Raw genomic sequence first — 21,062 nt, forward strand, 5'->3', positions numbered from 1 at the left:
GCATCAAGTTAATGAATGTGATGGATAATGTAAATAAATCATACCTATGCCTTCAAATATAAGTGAAATTTTACGATTTATTTTTGCCTTCAGCATTTGATGAGGCAATAACAACTGTGTCTTATATAATATGCCTTTATCTCTTTAGCTGACTTAACGATGCAGTCAACATCTCTACAAGCAAATACACTGATGCTAGTGACATTAACTGACATTACTGCAAGCTGCTCTAAATGATGTGATCATATGAGTGCAGATTGACACCAGTAGTTATTAAGTGGTAACTTAAGTGATTAAAATGTGCACTAAAGCACAGCTGACTCTTCATAGTGCCAAAATGTTTTCAATTTTTTATTAATTAATTGGATAGATAAAATAAATAATTTTAAAACCCAGCTGTAATTTTAATATTGTGCTATTTATTGTTACGTTTCCTGATGTTTTGTTTTTTTTAATGTAGTTTTTTTTATCAGTATTGACATATTTAGGCAAGTGTTGTCATAATTTTGATATCGAGGCAACAATACTGTGTTCGCCAGTGTACATGTCAAGTTCAGCAAGTTCACTTTGGCAACCAAGAAATTATGTAAGCTTTCTTACGACCGTCTTTTAAATTGTAATTTTTCTGTACCTACCTGCATTATCTGCCTTACTGAGATTTCCCAGCAGCCCATGACAAGATGCAATATTAGAAACATTAACAAAAATGCAAATGCTAGACATAGCACATGATTTACAGTCCAACATCTTGTCCCGGGCTATTTTTTCAAGCATTTCTTCTCAGCTGGCAGCAAGTTCCAACACTGTTATTACAGTGTTTGGAACGACCATATATCAGCCTGCAGCTGTACATCCAATCTAATCTGGGCAAAAAGTTAGCTTTCTGTTTTGTAAATGCTGTTGAAAGTTTTATTTTAACCCTGTAATTATTTTTATGGTTAATTATTATCTCAATGGGTTTGGGGCTATGGGGAGTTCTGAATGGGGTTTTCAGACCTGTGCAAAACTGCGGATGGTTTGCATGTATTTTATGGGATGTGCAGTTTACAGGCAACGGAAATCAAAACACAGCTTATCATTCTGGACCCGAGGCAAGCTGCTGGCCCGTGCACATTCTAAGCAATATTCCAGTAATACTGATTAGGGTTACTTCTATCATTTATGTACAAAAGCCATACAGATGCAATTGTGTGTGTGATATTATTATAGAGACATGTAGACAAGTTAGAGTTTCAGTGCCTGCTGACATTGTGTTTGTGTTTTTCTTTGTTTCCCTTTGATTTCACTGTTGCACCCACCTTTCATCGTCTGATTTATGAAGCAATGCTGGCTCAGCGTTGAGTGCCAGAAAACATAATGATCAATTATATCATTATAAATTATATAATATCATTGTAATACAGCACAGGCAGCTGTCTGACTTCAAAGCTGAAGGGCGCAGGTGATTGTAAATCATTTCAGGCTGCTTCCTTTCAAGGCTGAGGCTTGTTCATCTGTTAGGCTGTCTGAGCGAATCGAGAAGTCCAAGCACTGGGAAAAGACTGAAAACCCCGTCTGTGTGTGCTGTCGTGAATTTATATAAAACTCTCCTTCACTCACTATCGCACACTCACGGCCGAGTTGAAAAGCTACACATTCCATCAGTCACAAGAAAAAAACAATTTGTCTTGTCGTTCTCATCAAATGCTCATACACTGCCCACTGTTTCCTTAACCTCACACAGCGGGAAGCAACAGCTGACACAGCCATCCTCTCTCTCCACCCTGTCTCTCTCTATCACACACACTCCAGGAAGAAGCCACTGACAATTATCTCTTCTTGCTGTGTTCCCACTCACCATCACTCCTTCTCTTGTCCTCACCGTTGAGATGAGAAGTGATTATCCTCTTTTATTTCCAAGACAGACTCACCAACAGATTTATTGTCAGCCTTTAAGACCTCTCTGCAGGAGTTTATGGAAACGATTATATGCAGTGTTAAATGGCACTTTCTTCTCAATTCAGCCTCCCGCCAGGGCCTTACTTCATATGTTGGGCTATGTCTAAAAGGTGACAGAGCTTATTACCTGATTTATCTGCTTCTGATCGGCTGTGAAGCAATGAACAATAGAAAGTGCGAGGAGGAATAAAGTGCCCCCACATGTGGGTCTGACTTCTGCAAGGATGTCGGGATTGGCCAGGGGGACAGTCGTGATGTATGATGTGCAAGGCTTTTAATGTGAACAGAGGCTGGCGGGGAAAAGGAAATGTTCCTATACAGATATCCATCACTCTCAGCTCATCACCTTGCTGCCTCGTGGCCATGACATCATGGTGGGACCGGGACGAAAACCCAAGGAAGCAATTGGTTCCTTATGTTTAAGCAGTGCCTGCCTGAGGCCTGTGGCGGCCACATCAGAAAACAAGCTGTGGCTCTCAAGTTTGTTCATGATTTGGGCCGGAATTACAACACAAGGAAAAGCGCAGAATAATTAATACAGTCAATGAAGCCACGTGCATATTTCATTCTAAATACATTTAAATTTTGTTACTGTGTTTTGGATTATTTTTGACACGAACAGAGCACGTTAAATAGCGAAAATGTATAAAAAAAACTATTTTTTGAGTTGTCTTTGGCAGATCTTACCTTAAAATAAAATATTTTATCTTATATCTTCTGCTTATCTGTTACACAGGAATACACATGGACATAAAGTACAGAAAACATCAACCAGTAAATGGTGTATATTGCAGTACAGCACATGGTCATTTAGTGCAATCCGTAAGCCAGTGACTAAGATCACTACAACTATGATACACCTTGTACATCTATCTTGGAGACAAATATACAGTTCAAATGTTTGGGGTCACCCAGACAATTTCATGTTTTCCATGAAAACTCGCACTTTTATTTATGTGCTAACATAATCGCACAAGGGTTTTCTAATCATCAATTACCCTTCAAACATGATTAGCTAATGAAATGTAGCATTAGAACACAGGAGTGATGGCTGCTGGAAATGTCCTTCTGTACTGCTATAGAGATATTCCATTAAAAATCAGCTGTTTCCACCTAGAATAGTCATTTACCACACTAACAATGTCTAGACTGTATTTCTGATCAATTTAATGTTCTCTTCATTGAAAAAACTGCTTTTCTTTCAAAAATAAGGACATTTCTAAGTGACCCCAAACCTTTGAACGGTAGTGTGTATGGTACTATAGGGTGCAATAGTTGATCACTTTATTCAACTAAGGCCCTATTGAACGTGTAAATGATAGTGAAAAAAGTTTTGTCCTTGTTGGTCGTTACACTAAAATGATATGATAAATTTGACTTGATTTTAAAATTGGTGTGCATCAGTCGTTGGAAAAACACAATAACAGTACCAGGCTAGGTCATTTTGGAAAAATACCAACCATTGTTATTCCATTTGTCTCAAATCATTGCCATACACTGATCTGAATTGCTGTAGGGCTGCAGTTGTGCTTTTCTATTCATCCTCAGCATGACAGCTATCATCATCTACATACTGGAGGAACTCTACCAGAACAGTGATTTCATCTGCCTACAGGCCTCAGATGTCAGACAAATTTCACTTTATTATTGGGACAATGTTTGGTCTCTTGTGTGATGCCTGAAATCAGAGCTTTTCCTGTCGGGCATGCATGTTAGAAAAACTTTACTGACTAAAAATTTGAAAATGAGGAAAATAACACAAGAATTACTTCAAGTTCAATTCCATGACTTAACATGAACAAATAGCTTTTAAAGTGTGTCTAGAAAAAAATAAATCTAGAAAATCTGCTCACTGGTAACATTTGACTGAATCTAAATTGATAAAGATGAGTAACAGAAAAAACATGATTTTGTATGAATTAGAAATGCCAGGAAATGGAGTCTAAACAATTAGTCAATTTATCGATCAACAGAAAATACTACATAGTTCCTATATCTGAATTATAAGGATTTGCAGCTTTATTGACTTGGTAATAAAGCTCTTTCATATTGTTGTTTGACAAAGCAAGTAGTTTGATGATGGTACATAAAGTTTTATGAAATTGTGGATATTTTTCACTTTTAGAGATTAAAAGTGAAAAAATGTCAGTGGACTGACAAAAAAAAAGTACATTAGTCAACTGTGGAAGTAATCACTAATTGCGCCTCAAATAGAAGATTTGATGTGCAGAGGATTTATTTTCAATTGGAAACTCATAAGTATGAAACTTAATTGAAATTGACTAGCTCAACAAATTTTTTTCTGTATCTGTTGGAGCTTCTTTTAGTGTTTCTGTAGATTACATTTATGGACTTAATCCATCCATTCTCTATACACCGCTTTATCCTCACTAGGGTCGCGGGTGTGCTGGAGCCTATCCCAGCTGACTCGGGTGAAGGCAGGGGACACCCTGGACAGGTCGCCAGTCTGTCACAGGGCTACATATACAGACAAACAATCACTCCAGAGTACCCGGAGAAAACCCACGCATGCACAGGGAGAACATGCAAACTCCATGCAGAAAGATCCCAGACCCAGGCTGGGATTTGAACCGGGGATCTTCTTGCTGCAAGGCGAAAGTGCTAATCACTACGACACTGTGCAGCACCTTTATGGACTTAATGCAAGGGGATATTTGACTTTCTTACCACATGTATGTACAATCCTAAAAATTAAACCCCCAAAGTCTTAATTCTTCTAATTGGATGATGGTCGTGAGAACAACAGCAGTGATAGGCAGACTGGACACTAGTGATGTAGGAGATACCACTTGAACTGAAGTCATGACCAAGAATAAAGTTTACTGAAACCAAGACCAACTCTGAATTCCAAATTACAGCCTTTTTGTTTGTTATTTTGTTACGCTCTGCAGCTGCCCGAATAAAGTAAGTATTGTTCACTGTAGTATACATGCCATGGGAGCAATCCTACTATGTCCTACTTTTGAGTTTTGACCATTTTACTCAAAGTTGTTGCAGTCTGTAGTGTTTAATCACCTGTCTGTGTGCCGTTGGTTTAAGCTTGTTACTGGAGAGAGACGCTGTGATGTATGCAGCATCTCCTGCTGTGCGGAGGGTTGTGGGTCAGAATGGCCAGGAAAGCACGCTGGCATGCATATAACAAAGTAAGACCAGATGTACATATTAAGGCATCCTGGTATTTTTGGCACAGTGCATTGGACATACTATGTTTTAGGGCATACTGAGTCTTTTTAGCGTTACCAGATAAAATGATAGAATGATATTGCCATCCATATTGAAACAAATTATGCCTCTCGCTACATGTCCTGCACCTATAAAAACAATCAAAAATCATGTGACTGTTTACTGAAAAACTTAAACTAGTTGCTGACCCAGTCGCCTCCATTGGTCCTGCCTCTCCAACCAGCCTCCATCTGTCTTTCCAGCTGTTCTTTGGTGATGAATCTCCTCCCAGAGCCCCAGCCCCACTCCAGCAGAGAGCCCTCTTGTAGAAAGGCCTGTGGAGGATATAATGAATTAGGTGTCTACCCAGGGTTCCCTGACCTCTGACCCATGACATCATCAATCAAGGAGGTCCTACACTTAAGTGAAACGGTGGGCCCCAATCCTGGAACGCTTAGCCTGGTCCCTGCTGGCAAGCAGGGGCCACTGATTTTCACTTGTTTTTATTTGTTTTCATAATCCCTTAGTATTCGTCCTCACTGATGTGTTTGGAAGGAATACACGACTCTGTCTATAATTTGTTTAAAGCTGGAAGAACAGAAATGTAAAGCGTTAAGTGAGAAGAGGACTTGAAGATGGATGAAAAATGGCCTCTTTGCACATATGGAAAAAATTTCTTTCCCTCCTAGCTTCTGCATGGCACTACGCTATTTCTGGGCGCCGGACGGCATTTTAAAGCAAACGCATGAGTCAGTATAATGTGAATATCAGAGTATGCCTAAGTTGTCTGAAATGTGTTGTGCCCTTCCAAATAGAATGTCTTCTGAACTTTAAAAGTTCAAATTGTTGTTTAGATAAAACTCCAGGCGCTTGTGGATTTGAAGGGGTGTGTTTAAGGTGCTAAGTGGTGTGGTGTTTCATGTATGTACACAGAAGAAATTAGGATTTCGGGAAAGCAGGATGACCTTAAAATGTTCCTCCCTTCTGCTTTATCTATTCCTCCACCTTCCCTTCTCGTCTCCCCTCCAGCAGTGCAAAGATATATACGGCAGCTACTTTTTATCAGCTCACCTTTATGTTCTCATTCACAGAAGTGATTTACAACCTCAGCTGTACCGCCACACAAACTGTGTGCCCGTTTGATCATAAACACACACACACACGTAGAGGAAGCCAGCTAACACAGCGAGGTTATCTGTGACTCCCAACAGTAGAAACGTACTGCTTTATTATTCTTTTTAAATGTTACACTGATTGCTTTGCTCTTTTAGTATGCACGTGACTAAATGTGCTTGGTGCAGGGCGTTCTATATATGTTTACCAGACATTTTGTGTCAGATGCCTGTTTGTGCACCTGGTTTCATTTCATTTCATATGATTTGAAAGATTTACTCTGATGGTTTCACCAGTTGTTAGCGTCGTGGCTGGATCCTGCAATGTCCAGAGGTGAAGTGGAGATGAAGCAATATTACATAGTGTGTTTTTTTTTTTTTTTGTACATGGATTTGCTTTAGAATGTGAACATATGTGATACAATTAATTGCTTTAGCTCTAAACATGATTTGCCCAGCACAGAAAATGTAAATGTGTTAATTGAGGAATTGTGGAAGTTGTTTATTATGAATCACTCTCCTGTTCATTGTGATAATTTGCTGCTGATTTCTGTTTTTAGAAAGTTGGTCAGAAAAAAGAAACAATTTAAAGGTGCCCCTTGGCATTTTTTTGTTTTTGTTTTTTACATTTTATGGATTTAATTATTAATCACTTGCTACATATACTTATCTATATGATGTTAGTTACAGGCTCAGTAATTGTGGGTGACTAATTTTCTTTTTGTACTTCAGAATAGTTTTTATTTTTGGATTCTATTTAGATAATGAGAAATACTTGTGATAAACGTTGCAAACTCAAAAATAAGGACTAATGTAATCTTCAGAAAATCGATTGTACAGATATGGAAACTTGTAGCAGCACAATAGTAGCAAATTTCAACTCCATTACAAAAAGTAAAATAATGGAAAATGAATACATTAAGGAGTTAACATAAAAACACACTAAAACAATGCATAATGCCCTGGAAGACATGTTTAAAAACTCACAACTCTACTTGTAGAAAAGCTGTATTTTTTCACTGTTTTACTTCACTATATTTATGTGTGCTGGCTGCGAGGTCTGGGGCTCAGTAATATAGATGAGGAGCAAAGTGAGGAGTGGTGTAATGGAGTGCTGGAAAGAGAGAGCAGCAGCCTGACGAATGGAGCCCACAGCGCTTCTCCGAGTGTCAGCGGGAGCTTCCACGATGATAACCTCTGCTCCTCTCAGCTTCCAGCACTGCGCAGCGGTTTTTGTGGTTTTAACTACACGGCTCTCATCTCACATCTTAACTTACACTGTTTTTTGTATTCTCTCTGTCTGTCTTGCTGTCCCTTCTGTCCTCTTATCGTCCTCCCTCACTTCCAGCCAGACTCGGGTCCCGGACCTCTCCTGTTGGCTGGATATGAGGATGGGTCCCTGTTGCTGTGGGACGTAACCCAGAGGTCCACGCTGAGCCAGGTCAAAGCCCACCCTGAGCCTGTCATGTGCCTGACCTTTGACACGAAGCGTCTGAGGGGCATATCGGGCTCTTCTGAGAAGAAACTGTCCTCCTGGATGCTGGACGGCCAGAACAACCTGCAGGTCAGCAGAGGACAGAATTAGAGTGAATAGTAGGGTTGACTAGTCCAGTGGCTCCCTAATGTTTGTTTGTTTATTGTCAGATGAGTTCCCACATCCCTGTCCGGTAACCTAATGTAGCCCTTAATCTACAACACCAATCATTTCCCAAATATGTTTATTTTAGTTTTTATTTAGCACTATTAATTATGACAGTCATTCGTGGTGATAACATTCCCATAGAAGCTCAGTAGTCAGTGGATATTTTTAAAACAATTGGATTGTCAGTGCTGAGATTGGTTTAGTCAAGTTTGCATGTGAGCTGCTACCTTGCAGTGACAATTATCCATAACTTTCTACTGTCTATTTAGGGCTTTTCCTGACTCAGCAAGGGTTCGTGAGTGTGACTGCACTGTAGTATGATAGGTCTGCATACAGTAAAGACAATGCGTCTGTTTTAATTTAACAGACAGAAATCTTTGCATTTTTTTCTGAATATTATTGCTGAACATTTAACAAAATTAGCGAATTACAAATTAACTATTTGCAAAACGGGTTAAAAAAAAGTATTTGTTAAAATTATCATAAGACAATGATCTTTTTCCACTAGTGATTTCCCTTTGGCCCTGGATAAAATCTATTTAGATGGTGTTTAAATCCTCTTAAGAGGGTACACCAAAAATATGTCAGGAAATTCTTGTCTGTTTCAACTATATTACTTTAAACTGTTTCCATTCATGCATTTTCTATAGCCTTTTTACCCTTTTCAAATATGTTCACTGTTTATCTTGTACTTACAACTATTTGTTCAAACTCTTCAGTCATTACATTGGGAAATATAGGTTTGCCCATTACTTTAAGCTAGCTCATGTGATGATTGTTTGCTGCTCTACTTACTTGTTAACTACTTTAGCCTGCACTGCAAATCGCAAAATGTAGTGTCCAGGTGTTTCAGCTGACTCAGTGGGTATTTTTATCATATTTTTATTATATTTGTCAAATAATAATAATAATACCTGTTTTGCTATGTTTGGTGTTATTACATTTTAGAACCATCCCCTGGGGTATGAGTACCACTGTTTGGCTAGCCTTAATAATGAAGAGTCCCTGGTTAAGGTCGTGACCGCCCCTACCTGCTAACTAATTGTTGCACAAGAGAGTCAAAATCCCATAAAATATCATAAAAACGGTAATGGAGGAGATAGGAACAGAGGAGTGTTGCCTTTCTCCAGGCTCGCTTGGAAAACATTAGGGGCCAAAGAGGAAGAGGCTCAGCGGGGCTCCAGGGGCCATAAATCAGCTGCTGGTTACACAGCGTTGGCAGGGCTAGGGGCCAAGAGCCGGGCTGAGGCTGTCACTCTAAAGTCTAACCACCCACATACACACTGATCCATAGTCACACAGGGCCTGGGTAATACCTGCAAAAATACCAGGGAGCAAAGTTCTAAAAATCATATGTAATTTTACTTATGTTTTACAGTAATAAGTAGGAACATTTGAATGTACAGCAACTAATACAACATTCCTCTCCACCAACATACTATTAAAATGCGTACCTACCCTAAAACACAATGTACAGAGTGTCATACATGCATATATACTTTGGGAATGATCCAAACTATACACCAAAGTTCATGCCAGAGCATCTTCTGCCACACTAAAAGAGATCACAACAGCTTTGTACCCATAAGTCATTTTACATAACAGCCAGCGCTTCAGAGACTTAACGCCTCATTTGAAGCTATATTTTCTCTTGATTTCATGAGCAAAAGGGAATGCTCCCATTTTTCAGCCAACCCCCATGAATCAGAGCCAAGGGGAACCTGAGGCTGATATAGTACACTCCTGCACAGTGAAGGGGTATTATTCTTTCCAAGGCTCTTTACAAATGAATGCTTGAATTAGAAATATTTGCAAAACCCCATTTTTTTCACCCTGCATATGCGTCTAGAAAAACACTACGAAGGATTTGATTCAATATACCAAAAACAGGAGAAGAGTGGTTATTTGGTTTATTTTGCTCAAGCAACAAAATATTGATTCAGCATGTAATCCAGGATGAGGATGACAGGAAAAAAGCACAAGGAGAAGGAAAGGATCCAACAGGGACTTTTAAATTATACTGAAGTGCAGCTCAGTGTGACGTCCAGACAGCTATCCTCAGTTCTTCCCACAAAAGTATTTTTGTGTGGCCGGAGTAAGATGACGGGAGGGGTGGACCTGCCGGGTGGCGGACCCGGGCCCCGGGTCCTGACGGACGACCCGTGAGAGGTAATAAAAATATCAAAACCTCGGAGGCCCCTTAACCAAACAAAAAACACATCTGCAGTAAAGGGAACAGTAGTTCACAGTGGGAGGCTGCAATAAAGGCTGAGGAGGCTGTAAGTGCCACAGCATCCCACTTCCCACAAATTACCCCTGCGATGCAGACCAGTGTAGTGGAACTGGCTGGCAGGGCAGATAGATAGTTTTTGTGAAATGGAGGGGAAACTGAATGTGACACAACACAGTGCAGTTATGATTTAGTGAAGCTGAAGGGCTGTGAAGTGAGCTTATCAAGGCCAGATAAAGACAGATAGCCTCAGGAATGGAGGTTAATGTATTACACATGGCTCCCAGAGGCCTTTATCTGCTGTTTGACCTGGCTGGCCTGATATCGTTTCATAGTAATGAGGCATCATCCTCAGCACTTTTTTGTGCTTTCTTTCTAGCGTGCATTTTTGGGAATGTGTAAGGCTGAGACTATGAGGGCGTGGGTGTGAGGGTTTACAAGCTGCTAAGCCAGATGGACATACATTTAAGCAGCCACTCAAATGCATTGACAAGTGCAATGATGGGTTTCTCCAGGAGAGAGAAAAAGACAGAGGTCATGGACTGGAGGAAGAGAAAGCAGGTATAGACAGAGGAAGATTAGCAGTGTAAATCAAGCACGGCTGATGGCAAGCTATTTTCTGAGACTGATGACAGTCTCTACAGGTGGATGTCCTGCTCCTCATCTTCACTACAGTGTCAAAAGAATCTCACTGTCTCCCTTCAGTAGTCACCTGGACAGTTTCTTTGTGCATTTCAATACTTGCACCCATCAGTTAGTCCTGATCTGACCTGACTTTTGGTTGGGTCACATCAGGCCCAACCTCAGTCTGCAATTGGACTGATGCATGAGCTACTGTTATAAAATTACTGACTGTTTCTACTGAACACCCCCGCTCTTCCTCCTCCTCTCTTTTCTGAATGGGACGGCTCACCTGTTTGACACATTCATCAGCTGTCAGCCAGAGCCAAGCTCTAACAGGCAAGGTGACAAAAGGCTATAATCTCCTCGCTGCTGAGTGTGATTCAGGGACAGGGTGTGTCAGAAATACCTGTGAAAAGCCTCCCAGCCGCTAGGCTCGAGTGAGTGAGCGATGATGGGACGTTTCAGTAAATCAGCGTGAACACCAAGATTGATGCCAAGTCTGAGGGAAAAGACAGGGGAGAAAAGTGGAGCAAGGCTTGAATGAAACCTGCCAAATGGACGATCCCTTTGAACGTCGGCTGCATCGGTGAGATGCTACAAAAGAGGATCCCGAAGTGTGAGTTTGTCTTGGATCTGTCGTTGACCCACACAAAGTCTTGTGGGCCCAGCTGCTGGGCAGAGCTGCTAGCCTCCTGACAGCTGGAAAAGCTGGCGTTTAGACAGCAAGTCTGCTGTGTGTGTGTCTGCATGCTGTAACACAGACCAGCAAGGAGTGTTCAAAGAAAAAAAATGAAGCCTAAAGATTGATTCTGTCTATGATGAGATAGTCAGGAAGCAGTGGAAGGAAAAATGGGGTGTAAAATATAAGCCAAGACCCCCCAGTTAAAGCTAATGGATTTCATTACAGATGTAGACCTGCTAAAAGGCAGTGCTGCAAGTCAGCTGTATTTTCTTTATATTCATTCATATGTGGTGTGGTCCTATAGCAAGAGCAACAATGCTGTTGCTGGAGAACTAGAAATAAGGAATTAAAACAGACAATCTTCTTTCCAAGAACAAAGAGGAACAAAATATTTGGCTGCAAGACTAAAATATGCATTAATCTCATAAAATGTTGACACCCCTTCTGTGGAGTTAAACAATGAGAATAAATGCAGACAAAAAAAAATGTACATTAGATGAGCTGGAGCAGTCTGTCTTTGTTCTTTTTTAATGCTTTGTATAGTCTTTTGTGATCACTCTCACGTCTGCACACTAAATATGAAGCTGCTGCAGCATAGCTTTGTGTAAAGACTAAAATCAAGGAAACATTACTGAAAATTTTTGTTTATTGTCAGAATGTCTGTCAACTCTTATTAACTAATATTAATGTCATCTAACTTACTTTCAGGTAATTCATCTGTTGCTTATTGTTGGGATTGATTGATAAAGTAATAGTTATAGATTTTATAGAGTTCAATAATACGTGTATTCCCCTCACCATCGAAGAAGTTATGGATATGTTTTGAATGTGCCGAAGGTTTTAAAAAAGAGCAGAAATCTTGCTAAAGCATGCATGATCTACTGTGCCCAGGGATTTATAAATAAATTAAAACAAACTAATTAATTATTGATGTGAATAGGTGCCACACACACATTTACAGAGACTCAAAACAGGACAGAAGACTGTGTGTGTGTGTTTAGAAGGGATGATATCAAATGAGAAAAGTTGATTAACAGGGCAATATTCATTTAAAACAATACAAAATTCCTAAAATAAAGCTTTTTACATTATACTCCATTATGTTTTGAATTAAGACCTGCTGCCTGAATTTTGTTTTCCATTTTAAATTTACACAAATGGGACAAAAAAATACTATAATGTAGGAAATTCATTTGGCACTCACATGAGCTTGTACTTAATGTACCCACCCCCAATGTTCAAATGTAATTCTACACTAATGGGTTGATTGATTTAAACCCTCTTAAAGAAATTTAAAATAAAATGTCGACCTGAATTTTGTAAACTCCATGAAGACGTCCTGAAATATTTTATTTTTGTCCCACGAAGTATCCAAAATTTGTAGTGAGAAGGCAGCATGTGGATTTTTGTTTGATAAATGACTTAAAGCAATGAATTGAAGTTTACAATAGTTGACTATTACTTGTATGTTTATGACCTAATTAATGAATCAACTAACAAACAGCAGGGCCACATGAAGTCACAGAGTAAACACTGATCACTGGGAGCTTAGGAACCAGCAAAGCTACACATGAGCATCAGTCTTTTTAAATTATAGCACAGGACAACCTATTTTCTCTCCACTTTCTCAGACAGAAAGTAAAAACAACTAGCCAGCCAGCCTTGCTGAATGACCATCACTACATCATTAGGCATTTACTGCTTGCAATTGACCCTTAAATGAAACAAATGCATTTTCCTGACACAAACTATGGGAAGCAAAACAAACAAAAACAGACACTTAAACCCATCATTATCAGGGCTCTAATGCAAACCAGATGGAGAGAGGTAGGGCCATACCAAATTCTTGAGGTAATAACGAAGCTTCAAACAATCTTTCACCCCACAGTTTTTTTGTATCTGTGTATCTGGCTGGTTTGGTCTAAGCAGACACACACTGTTTCGCACTAGCGGTACCAGTGACGACGGTTTGATTAACAAAAAAAAAAAAAAAGCTGAAATGTGAAATCACATCACTGACTGTTCTGAACTGAGCTTTCGTGCTGTTGTGATCAATGACATTCCTCCCTGCTCTCTCTCTCTTGCATTCCACTTTATCCGCTTGGGCTCTGAGTACCTGGCTTATATCTTCCACATGCAGCTTGTGGATGGTTCCTGGCCGGAACAGGAGCACGCAGATTAATTCTCCCAAGATCTCCTCCCTCCAAGGCCATTAGTCTCCCCAGACACAACTTATGAAGTCAATTTTACGCTGTCCAGTTTGATTTCAGCTCCCATGTCCAGATGTTTGTGTCCTATCTAGCGATTCAGTGGAGATTCTTACCCAGCAGGAAGAGCACGTTCTCTCCCCAGGAATGCCCACCACAGCAGGCCCTTTAGATAGTGATCTTAGCCGTCATTCATTATAATATGTCAGAATGTTGCCCCTTTAGAGAGATTGATTCAGTCCTTTGGACACTGTAGATCACAGGGAGAGGGGGCTGTGGCTAATCTTTAGCAGGCAGACGTTACAACAGCGTATTTATCGGAACTCTTCGCCCGCTGACCAGACCTTTCAGTGTGAATGTAATTCATCAGAGGCGCTTAAAGCAACAAGGTCTCTGCAAACAAGCATTTCATCGAGATGGTCTCTCTTTCTTGCAAACTGTGACACAGGTAACTCAAAGCCCTGTCGTGCTTACAGAATAGGCCTCCTTAACTCCAAACTAAATAATGGCACGCAGAGAGATTTACTCGTGGCCCTCGTGCCGTAATGTTTTATGGCCGATGATTGAATCCCAGGAGTCTACGGCCAGGTTCAACAGACCCCCAGCCTCACACTTGGACCTCAGTCATCAGATCAGCTGATAGCCTCTCGCTGTCAGTGTTTGCATTGGCCACATTTTCCTAGACGGCAATGATAAATTGACTTACTGACCTAATTAGTATGTCTGATATTTTTGTCCCTTTATTTGCATGAGCAGTGGGTTTATTTGTTTCACATTTCTCAGTTACATTGTCTTCTTCTGTGGCAGTGCTTGCAGTAAACAGAAAGGTGTCTGTATATGTCTGGTAAATATCGAAACCAGTTAAGCTCTTCTGCTTCTTTGTTCGTTTCCAGTTGCAGGATGGTGTGACGCTGGTCAACCCTGGAGTTTCCCAGCTGTGTATCAGGGAGGATGGTAAGCTTCTGGCATCAGCGGGCTGGGACCACCGGGTACGGATATTCGGCTGGAAGAAGCTGCGACCACTGGCAGTACTTCAATACCACACTGACATGGTGCTCAGTGTAGCCTTCTCTGACCATCAGGACCCCAGACAAAGACTGCTGGCTGCTGGATCCAAGGACCAGAGGATCAGCCTCTGGTCAATATACAGTGAGGGAGCTGACACTGGCTGAGTCTTTGAGCTCTTGGAGGACATGAAAAACTTTTGATCAATGCTCTGCCTTAGCCCCGGTTTGTAGTTCTTATTTACAATAATGTCAGTCAGTTTATAGAGCCCAAAAATTTAAACTGCGGTAGGCCTAAATCTGAAAGAAAAACACCACAATTTGAATTAACAGGCCATGTGCAGCTCTTCCCTCTGTCCTAAGCCCTTCTCACCAAATGAGCAGGAGCATATGCATAGGCTTTAAATATGAAAAAACAGTCAAACTAGAAATCAACATTCACCGCTGAGTGAAAATCTTCTGTTTAACCCACTGTATCACCACATCCTGCTCTCACAGTCAGCTTTGTTGCTTTTATACTGAATCACCTGATCTGGGTGAAAGGCTCTGTGATTGGCTGAAGTCTGATGTCACAGGTAAGATTTTCTAAAGCCTGAAAATTGAGGCAAGAATAGATGCAGAAGTCTGGTTTCTTTTTGCAATTAGTGGAAAACTTATGATGTAATCTTTGCCAAGTAATGCAAATAAAGTGCCTACCCCAGATTTAATACTTTGCTAGTTCAGAAGAATTCTAAATTTACATCTAGAATTAGTAAGGACTCTAAAAAGGAGAAAAAGCTGCAGCAAGTTGGACTATCCCAGAAACTGCACAATCAGAAAAATAATCCCTGTTAATTTTTGACGTGCTGACATTTAACATTTTTTTGTTAAGTTGTTGTATTGACACGTATTCTCACAGCTTTATATTTTCATTTAAAAAATGCAGTAATATGGACATTGATCCTGTGTATTATGTTTACATTTATTTGTCTGTTAGAGAAATTAGTCAGGAAAAGCTGTGAATATGTAGATGAACGAAAAGTACACTGAACTACAACATTTCCAGATGAAGACCTTAGGTTCTCACACCGTGTTTGAGTGCTTTTATTTCTACATTACAGTGTGACTTTTCAGAGCTCTACAGCCAGTATCTCCTTTGCTCTGAGGCCAACTTCCATTACTGAGGTCTTTCAAATAGTTAATAAGGCGCTTGCTGACTTTTCCAGCCCGCTGTTTTCTGAAGCCTGCTGTGATGCTCTGTGCAGCTATGTGATTGTGTTGACTTATCTGATGGAAGATTTGCTTCAGTGGACTTGAATTTGAGGCATACGGCGCACCTGAGCAGCTATGTAATCCCGTGTTGTTATTCTAGCAGGTTTTGGCTTAACACACAGGCCCTCCAGCCTGACCTGAGTTGTATTTGTCAAACAAGGTTAATCACAGCAGGGACATGGAGAGCAGAGAGGTGTTGGTTTAGTGGATGTGCTGATCAGCTATTGCTTTACTTTTCTGAATAAGTGTACCATCTCTCCAAATCAAAAACGCAAAAACTAAAATGTACACTGACCATCATTGAGTGTTTAACAAGTAGAAAATAAAATAAGATGAAATTTCATTTACTTTCTAATAAATGATCAACAGTTGTTAACTTTTCCATTTGTAATGCTGATATCTCTTTAGGAAAATGATGTTTGTCAAGAAGGCCAAAGGTGTTCTGAAAGTCCCAAAGAAAATAGGTGCTGTTTTTTTGTTCACTGTCTCTAATAATATCTGTGTGTCAATGAGCAGTATGGGACCTCATGTGTTACAGCGTGGAGCTGAGAGGCCCGGGGCTGGGGGCCAGAGCTTCAAACATTAAATGTTCTGCTTCATAACGGCTTTGTCTCCAGGGATGATCCCGCTTTGAGTAGCTCATCATGCTGTACAGGAAAGGCCTGAGAAATCAAAGAGCCAGACTAGCATAATGGCTACGAATCATTAGTGAACAGAGGAAAGACAAGGTCATTTGCTAGACAAGCTGCTTTTCTGTGACCTTACTGTCATGGAAAATAATGCGTAACTGCAGGTTTGGTGGGATTTTTTGTGTGTTTTTAACTTGTCTTCAAAGTTATGTTTTGACTGAATTCTGTTTGTACTTGGAGCTTATTGAAAAGTCCATGCTATTTTTTAAAAATACATGTTTTTTTGGCTGATTTTTATTGTATGATGACTTGTTTCAGTGACTTGTTTTCCTTGTTCCCTGCGGATCTCCATCTATCCCTCTTGTCCCTGACCTCTCTGGTGACATCTCGCATTCATAATGGCTTCCTAACTCTCCTGTTGGCTTTGAACAAACACTAGAGGTGGTGTGGGCCAGCTTCCGTCCATTCTCTGATAAATCAAATGCTAAGTCCATTGGTGCAGATGTCTGCTGAAGGGAACAGACAGCAACCCAGCGGCCTCAGACGTGCCTGGTGGGGTGGCGGTACACCTCGTAAATCACTTCATAATGGATCATTTAGGAAGTCAATAAATGGACAGGGAGACTGTCTGCACAATAGGCCTTGTGCTTCACTTATCACCTAACGTGTGTCTTCCTTGGCCTTAAAGGTTAGAGGTCAAACTTGCTTTAGGATGGGACATAATCCGGTAGGTTGCACGCTGTGCAAGTGTGTGTAGTCGACGCTGTTGCTCCCTAAGCCTTCAGTTGTATTCACGGCTCATATTACTAGCTAAGATGTCACACTGCTCTGGGCCTGATTATTTAGAAAACCTAAATGGTGAAAACGAATGCCTATAAGAAAATAATCCTTTCTGTACAAGCCAAGACCAATGTTTCACCTCACGGTTAAGTTGGTTTTATTTATTTTTTCATATGTGAATTAATACGAATGTATCAAGGCTCATGCACAAGGGTGGTGATGTGTTTTGATGTTCCACAGAAAATGTCCGTCAGCAACCTTCATGCACAGCACGTTTTGTACCGGTTGAGAGGCCAGTGAGGAGAATATGTGGAACACGTGTTCTGTCGTTTAGGTGGAGGACTCAGGTTGGTTTACCTGACTTGTTTTTAATAACTGTCCCCAGATACTTGAGGAACGCCGGCAGTAGAGATACAGACCAAGGTGAAGCGAACGCATCATGGCCCGCATAGGCCTGTCACGACAGATGTTCCAGATGCAGCAGAGTGTCAAATGATGTTTCAGGTTGCATTATCATCCATCCCCTGCCTCTTCATACTTCAGTGGCAAGTCCTTGGCACATTGTTTTCTGCTGGAGAAATTTGGGGCGCAGAGACGGTTGTGCAGAGTGACTGGACCTCAGCAGGTTAGTCTATGTGTGAAATGAATGAAACATAAAAATATGTTGAAATCATGGCAGCGCTTGTTTAGGTTCATGTGCAGAAATGTAATCCTATCTGTTGTGTACATAATACATTTTTCCAATAGAGGTACCACAGTAATTATATGTAGTTGATATTGACATGCAATTCATTACAATCTCTCCAGTAGGCGCAATTTCCCCAGTTTTCCACTACTTGAGGGCTTCACTGTCAGGTCGACTGAGAATAACGCTTTTTACATCAGAGACAGTTTATTGAGATTATATCTGTGCATTTTTTTAAATAAACATTTCCATTACTGAATATGGCTTGGCAAATGTACGTATTTCAGTTCAGAGGAAAATGATTCACATTTAGTCATCTTCTGTATTTATGTGCAATCTTGTACTTAATGTATTTGCTTTCATGCTGTATTTTGTCACATTTCAGAACAAGTTTTTTTCTTGATTTATTTGACATCTTTCGTCACCTATTGTTTTACATGTTAACATTTTACAGGAGACAGTCTCATAAAATATGATACATTGGTGTAGATTAAACTAGTCAGAAGTGCCCACTGTAGCTTACGTTAGTTTGATTTTCACCAGCCAGTACAGTAAAATGCTGCATGTTACTTTATCTGTAATGGTGATCCAATAGCCAGTGGTCAAAGAAGTATTCCGATCTTTAACTTGAATCAAACCACCAAGACGATAATGTAGAAGTACTCCATTACAATTAAAAGCCATGCATAGCAAACCTTACAGAAGTGAAAGTATGTAAGTATTAGTGGCAAAATGTAGTTAAAGTGAAAGTACTGATTTGGTCCCTCTGACTGATTTCATATATGATGCCATGAGATTATTACAAGTGAAACATGAGTGTATCAGCAGCATGTTACTGCAGCTGCTACAGGTGGAGCTACTTTCAACCACTTCCAATTGTATACACAGAGACAGTAGCTAAATCTGAGGAAAGATCATTACTGGGTTCTAAACAGATATCTGTTCTCAGTGTTTGAACTTTTTAACTATAACTTTTGGTGAGATATTGGATCGTTGAACATTTTATTGAAATTAATGTGGGAAGTTAAGAGGAAGAATCACTATCTGGTCACCAAATAGGAGTCACATTGAAATGAAATATGACCCTGAATACACACTGCTTTATGTAAGAAGCCTTACAGACTGAAACTAGTTTTAATCTTCATCAATGTGTTATAAAAGTTTTATGCATTACTCAGTCATCTTAAAGTAACTAAGGTTTTCAGATTAATGTAGAAGAGTAAAAAAAGTGCATTATTTCCTTTTGATATGTTGTGGAGTGGAAGAGTGAAGTAGCATAAAGTGGAAATACTCAAGTAGAAAGTTGTACATATGAACATATTTGAGTAAATGTACCATTGCCAATAACATAGTAACTCAATTAGGGATAATTTGTCTGCATTGCCAGTATTTTGGGCATCTTTAATACATTTTGTTGAAATTTAGCTGCTTTGCCAATAATATTTTCAATCCAGGACTTTTTGTGTGTTATTCTGTAGTATTACTATTTTGCTGAAGTGAAGGATTTCAATAGTTTCTCCACCACAGCCTTATATTGCCTCACTGAGCAGCCTCATCAGCTGTGCTTGGACACTACAATCCACAGAACTGCTGTAATGAAGCAACTCAGCATACTTTACCCTGCATTTCAACTAAGTTGAAATATGCACTGGGTACCTACATGGAATTTGTGAACCCTGGTGATTATTTGTGCTCTTAATTAGGAGGAACTCACCGTTAAAAAGTCTTACAATGGAACAGCTGGAAGTGTTTCTGTTGTGGTCACTGACACGAGCTCACAGTTATCATTTAGGCTGGATTCACCGAATAAGTCGAGTAAGGAGACTGCCAGAGTCTCACTGCAGTGTATTCCTCTGTATTGTGAAACCTGTAATTAGGCTGAACGTAACCGCTTTGACCCTTCTGTCCCTCTTGTTGCCCCGTCTAAGCCCCATACGGACGCCCGGAGGTGCAGCTAGTACCTTGGAGGGCTGCGCGTCTCTGACCGGCACATCAGCACCTGCAGGCCGGCGTAGAATTCACACCAGGCGGCTTCACATCTCCACACTGCGGCTTCTTGACGCAGAAAAACGGGAACATGAAACATTTCACCCGAAAAAAGGTAGTTTTAATGCCAGCTAATAATTCTAATTTTAAAATGACTTCTTGTGCTAGGGTTCAGTATGACTCAACATTTGGAAATAGCGTTTTAGCATAGAAAATATAGCCGAGAATTGCCTTAAACATTTTTTTTTGGTAAATAGGTAGCCGCTGTAAATTTTGATTGAATAAATAAATGTGAATTCTTATTTAATAATTTGGCACTAATAGTAAAAATGTCAGTTAACTTATCACAAAGCTATAAGTAGCTAGCAAACGTGGCTAGCTTAAAATTAAAAAGGACGTCATAACAGTATTGGCTCATGATGGAGTTCAGTTGTAACGTCCAACTTAGCCGCCTCCCAAACAAACACAAAAATATTCAACCAATTAGCTGGCGTTTAAATGAGTGGAACATTAAATAACCTTGTCACCTTTACAAGCCCATTAAACAGTCAAGGTCAGGCGCCCTCAGGCTCTCCCTCAGTGGCAGCTGGGTTCAGAAAATACATTATTGAAATGAATCATTAGGTTACGTTTCCCTTTGTATGGTGACAGCAACAAATCCCAAAGCTGATTTTCCCCCCTCTTCAAACCAGATTAACCTTGACAACAAAGCATTCCTCGTAGGACTTCAAATAGGAGATGGAAATGTCTGCACAGATAGGAGCAGGGTCACATTCTGAAAATATCACCAACTGTCCCATTAAATGTGAGCAATGATATCCTTCTGGGGGGGAAGGGAAGTGCTGTCTTTTTCCACTTTGTGTATCATGAAATAACAACTTTTCCTATTTCAGAAAGTTTCTGCTCAAAAACAAAAGCAATCTAAATTTACATAAAATACCTGTATTATTAAATAAATTTCACAGTGGTGTCTTAATGTCAAATGAATCATTTATAGATATTTAAGCTATTATTATCACCTGCTGGTATTATTAACTTTTTATATTTTATGTTTTTTAAAGTTTTTTGCTGCCCTAATTAAGTTTATAAAGCTCCATGTTTTTTTTCAT

At 40.0% G+C, this 21,062-nt stretch overlaps 1 protein-coding gene across 5 annotated transcripts in view; it reads left to right on the forward strand.

Annotated features, from left to right (window-relative positions):
- gnb1l (guanine nucleotide binding protein (G protein), beta polypeptide 1-like) overlaps nt 1–16,244 on the forward strand; it is a 30,086-nt gene extending 13,842 nt beyond the window's left edge. For all 5 annotated transcript variants that reach the window (XM_022190202.2, XM_051950984.1, XM_022190203.2 and 2 more), the window contains 2 exons: nt 7,582–7,797; nt 14,512–16,244. In XM_022190202.2, coding sequence (XP_022045894.2) covers nt 7,582–7,797; nt 14,512–14,790 — 495 coding nt within the window. In that variant the 3' untranslated portion in view covers nt 14,791–16,244. The remainder of the gene's footprint in view (nt 1–7,581; nt 7,798–14,511) is intronic.
- The last annotated feature ends 4,818 nt before the right edge of the window (nt 16,245–21,062 follow it).

The sequence above is a fragment of the Acanthochromis polyacanthus genome, chromosome 7 (assembly GCF_021347895.1).
Source record: "Acanthochromis polyacanthus isolate Apoly-LR-REF ecotype Palm Island chromosome 7, KAUST_Apoly_ChrSc, whole genome shotgun sequence".
NCBI lineage: Eukaryota > Metazoa > Chordata > Actinopteri > Pomacentridae > Acanthochromis > Acanthochromis polyacanthus.